This window comes from Hyperoodon ampullatus (genome assembly GCF_949752795.1).
Source record: "Hyperoodon ampullatus genome assembly, contig: scaffold_538, whole genome shotgun sequence".
NCBI classification, from domain to species: domain Eukaryota; kingdom Metazoa; phylum Chordata; class Mammalia; order Artiodactyla; family Ziphiidae; genus Hyperoodon; species Hyperoodon ampullatus.
The window spans coordinates 24,221-28,964 of record NW_027640914.1 but is presented as its reverse complement, the minus strand read 5'-3'; the positions used below and the strand labels follow the sequence as shown (position 1 = coordinate 28,964).

The 4,744-nt window shown below is 45.4% G+C and overlaps 1 protein-coding gene across 1 annotated transcript; it reads left to right on the top strand.

Annotated features, from left to right (window-relative positions):
* Positions 1 to 1,062: 1,062 nt before the first annotated feature.
* LOC307070003 (melanoma antigen preferentially expressed in tumors-like) lies at positions 1,063 to 3,798 on the top strand (the record flags this gene model as incomplete). The annotated part of the gene is given in 4 exon segments (XM_079728628.1): positions 1,063 to 1,352; positions 1,807 to 2,269; positions 2,272 to 2,411; positions 3,246 to 3,798. Coding segments are annotated over 4 exon segments (1,446 nt in total).
* Positions 3,799 to 4,744: the final 946 nt, after the last annotated feature.

The following is a 4,744-nucleotide window of genomic DNA, read 5'->3' as shown; positions in this document are numbered from 1 at the left end:
GGATTTATCCTGTATGGGACTCTCTGTGCTTCCTGGACTTGATTAACTATTTCCTCGCATCCTCCTCTGGAGCTCCTTTAAGCAGAGCTCTTAATCCCCTCTCCTGGCACACCAGGAAACAAAGAGGCAAGAAAAAGTCTCTTGTCTCTTTGGCAGCTCCAGACTTTTTACTGGAGTCCCTCTCGGCTAGCCGTGGTGCAGTATCCCCCTTCAGGCTGTGTTCATGCAGCCACCCCCAGTCCTCTCCCTGGGATCTGACCTCCGAAGCCCAAGCCTCAGCTACCAGCCACCACCCGCCCCGGCGGGTGAGCAGAGAAGCCTCTCGGACTGGTGAGTGGTGGTCGGCACTGATCCCCTGTGCGGGAATCTCTTCGCTTTGCCCTCTGCACCCCGGTTGCTGTGCTCTCCTCCATGGCTCCGAAGCTCTCACCCTCGCCACCAGCAGTCTCCTCTCACGAAGGGGGTTCCTAGTGTGTGGAAACATTTCCTCCTTCACAGCTCCCTCCCACTGATGCAGGTTCCATCCCTATTCTGTTGTCTTTGTTCTTCCTGTTTTTTTTTTTTACCCTACCCAGGTCCGTGGGGAGTTTCTTGCCTTTTGGGAGGTCTGAGGATTTCTGCCAGCATTCCGTAGGTGTTCTGTAGGAGTTCCACATGTAGATATATTTCTGATGTATTTGTGGGCGGGAAGGTGATCTCCACGCCGTACTCTTCTGCCATCTTGAAGCTCCTCAGGAGGAAATAATTTCAGGAAGGCAGCTTGGTGGTCAGCATTGTCTTCTGCTAACTTACCTCTGATTTCTAATGGCATTTTTATCTCATGTAAGTGTGTGTGTGTGTGTGTGTGCGTGCACATGTTTGTACACATATATAATTAAATATACACACAAGTCCATTTTCATTCTATTCCTATAGTAGAGGTCACTTGAATTGGCCCCATGATTCACCACATACTTATTCAATAAGTATTTTGTCCAGAGCTAACCCTGGAAGCAAACAAGTGACTCTAGATATCTTCTCAGGATTTCTAAATATTCTCCACTCTGAAGCAGGTGTTTGAAGATGGACCAAAAGACCACAGTCACCCTCCTTGAGCTTGCTGCAAAGAGTCTGCTGAATAATGAGCCTGCAGCTATCCATGCCCTGGATGAAATCCCAAGAGACCTCTTTGTTCCATTGTTCAACGCTGCCTTCTTGGGTGGGCATAAGACGATACTAAAGGCAATGGTGAGGGTTTGGCCCTTTCGCTGTCTCCATATTGGGTCATTGAACACAAGGGAGTCATACTATGACATCTTGGAAGCCATGATTGATGGTCTGCAGATGCTCCCTGCCAAGAACTCTTCCTCTTGGTAAGACTGTGAGTAGTAGAGACACAGGGAGTCAGCAGGAGGGTATGCTATAGCCTGGGGCAAGGGAATACCTAACCGTCTCCCAACAGTAGCCAATGGTGAACACTGCAGTCTTTGCAGAGCTGTCGGTCAGCACTTGGGGTCACCTTCGGGACTCTATTGCCTTATACAGTTGATTATAGAATAGAGGTGCTTGAGGATACTATGAATGGATTTGAGTGTGATTACACACAAGTGGAATATGGGCATTGAGACAGGGAAAGCCTGGAGGTGAAGGAGGGGGTGGAGAAAGAATGAAAGACGCTGCATTTGTGTGGAAAGAACATCTTGGTGAATGGCAATGAAGCGCAAACCAGGGTTAAAGTGCTCCGTCCCTGCTTCTCATCATTGATCTTGCTGGGTTATATTAAAATCAGCTATCTCTCATGTGTTCTGTCTCTTCCTTTCCTTCCAGGGGGCCCAGACTGAGGATCCTAGATTTAAGGCGTGACCCGGACTGTAAGACAATATGCTCTGAGATTGGGACCGCATTCCCTTTCTGTTTTAAGTCATGCCTTTACTCTCAGCACTCTATCCTTAAGATAGAAGAAGCTCAGCATAGTGTCATGTGCCTCGGGATTGGTAATTCTGGGTCTGAGACTCAGTCAGCTCAGGAACCCATGGAATTACTAGTGGATATTTCCCTCAATAGTACCTTGAGAACAGAGCAATTCCTCTCTTTCCTTTGTAGTAAAATTCAGCAGAACTTTGGGTCCTTGCACGTCTGCTGCAGAAATTTGCAAATCGATAGAATGTCTGGCCACAGAAGTATCCTGCAGTTTCTTGATCTGGGGTGCATTGATCACCTGGAAATGGATCAGGCTAATCTGAGTGAAGTCGTCACCCTTTTAGCTCGGGTGATCCACCTTTACAGCCTTACTCTGTATACAACATGCCCTTTAAATATTTTGAGAGAAGGAACTTCAGATCTTTTCTCCTCTGCCTTGGGCGGCTGGACAATCTCCAGGAGCTCAGCTTATCTTTCTTCTGCCTCACAAATCAGCTGTACAAACTGCTCAGGTGAGGGGGTGGGTAGGAACCTGGGTTCCCCGAACACCTCATTGTTAAGACAGAAGAGACCATGCTTGGATCTTCCTAAGCTCCTTGTAACCCATTTCTCTTTTTGCCTCAGTGTAGGCACTGCTGGGAGTTTGAACCTAGCCGGGGGAGAGAGGGGTACCTTATGGTGAGCAGCAGATGAGGTTAGAAAAGGAAGCTGTGCTCATACATTCATTCATTCATTCAGTGACCGTGGGAAGACACTATAATAAGTCTGTAAATATATTGGTGAAAAAGACTCAGTCCTTCTCTTATTGGACTTTCCAGCTCTCTGGAGAGGAAGGGGAGGCATTCAGATGGAGAAACATTAAGCTATAGGACTAATGCACATGCCCATGGATGGGCCCCAATAGTTAACACTGCCAGATAATTTTGCTCCTGTATTTCCCCCAAGCCTTAGACCCTGAATGGAGAGCTTGTCATCTGGGAACTAGTCAAAGGAAACCCTCAGTTGGCTGCTTTCCCAGACCCATCCTCGCCAAATAAGTGAATCAGATGCAACACTGATTATGTCATATATACTAAGTGCATGCAATTCCTTCACTTAATCTTTCCCGCAGTTCTTTATAATAATTACTACTGTGCACGTTTTCAAGATTAAATCCCTGTACCTCAGAGTTGTAAAGTAACTTTCTCAGGGTCACAGATCTATAAAGTCTGATCCCAAAGTCCACAATGTTAACCACCTGTTGCAAACCGTGAACACAGTACTTTATTCTAGAGCCTTAGGTACCTATAATTTGGGGCTCATTGCCCTCATTCTTCTGAAATAACCTTATGTTTTTCTCTCTATAGAGTTGTGCCACGTCAGTTGGATACACTGTATCTACATTACTGTAGCCTTTCTAACAGAGATGTCACTGTCCTGTCCGAGAGCTCTCAGGCCACCCACCTAAGGGTACTGAGTCTCAGTAACAACCATTTCTTCTCCGAAGTTTATGAGCCCCTCCAGACTCTGTTGGAGAAGGTCTCAAGCACCTTGCAACATCTGGAGATAGACAATTGTATGATAACTGATTCTACTCTCTCTGCCGTCCTCCCAGCCCTGAGCCACTGTACCCACCTCAATTTCCTTAGCTTTGCCTTCAATCCCATTATGATGCTTGTGCTCAAGAGCCTTCTGCAGCACTTGACATCCTTGATGAAGCTGAAGTATGTGATTTATCCTGTCCCTCTCCATTGCTACGAGGAAGGGAATTTTCATGACAGTTTGGACCGACAGAAACTTGCTGAAGTTCAGGCTCAGTTGGAGGCGATGCTGCACGGGGCACAGCGGGACGACATGAAATGGGTCACTTGTGATTTCCACAGTACAAGGAGGAGTTTCAACACTGATGTGTGGCCATGAAAGCGTTCACTTTTTTTTTTTTTTTGCCTGAAACCCAAGTTTGTAGAGACACATATGTAAAGTTCTACTATTCTACGAAACTGGGGTTCGGAACACTGGATAGGTAACCTGATCTCTATAAAAGAGGAACTTTAAAAAGGAAATAGAGGAATTTGAAAGGTCCACTGGGTCTCTTGACTGCCCTCTACATCTTCTGGTTACTAACCACAGTGTTGGGTATGTGACATAAGCTGACCCAGTCATGGTACATCATTTCCTTATCCACACTGATTGGTTCACTTATCCATTTATGGGCACTTGACACAAGTCAGATCAATTGAAACTCTTCCTAGAGGTGGTAGTTGTTGATTAATTTAACCCTCTAGGGACCTGCAAATTTCTTGTGTTTCTGATTACCTCAGGTTTCTTATGAGAAACCATATGCAACTAAAAGGAAACAAACAAACTATGCCCACTACCTACTGGTATCCTTATCAGCATATTGCTGCCTGATTTCCCAGGTCTCAGATCCCTGGCTCAGTTATTCCTTATTTCACACACTTTCACCAAGCATTTGTTATGATTTAGGTACTTTTCCAGGTGCTAAGAAAGATAAAGTCCCTGATCTCACTCAGAGTGTAGACATTCCTACGATTTATCAGTTTCTCTAGTCTTAGAGGACTGGGGAAATTATTTATTCCCTCACAACACAGTATTTTTTTCACTTTTTACCCTTACATAGTCTGCTCAAATGATATTGGCCTATTTATCCTTTTGGGTAGCTACTCAGACCTCAGGTCATGGCTTAAATGTTACCTCCTCAGATAGGTTTTCTCTTACTTCCCCATTTAAGTAGACTTATTCTTTTGCTGCTTTTTCTTAAGGTACCATGTCTATTTCCTTCATGGTACACATTGTTGCATATGTATTTGCTCCCTCTGCTCTTCCACTAGAGTTGCACTGCTGA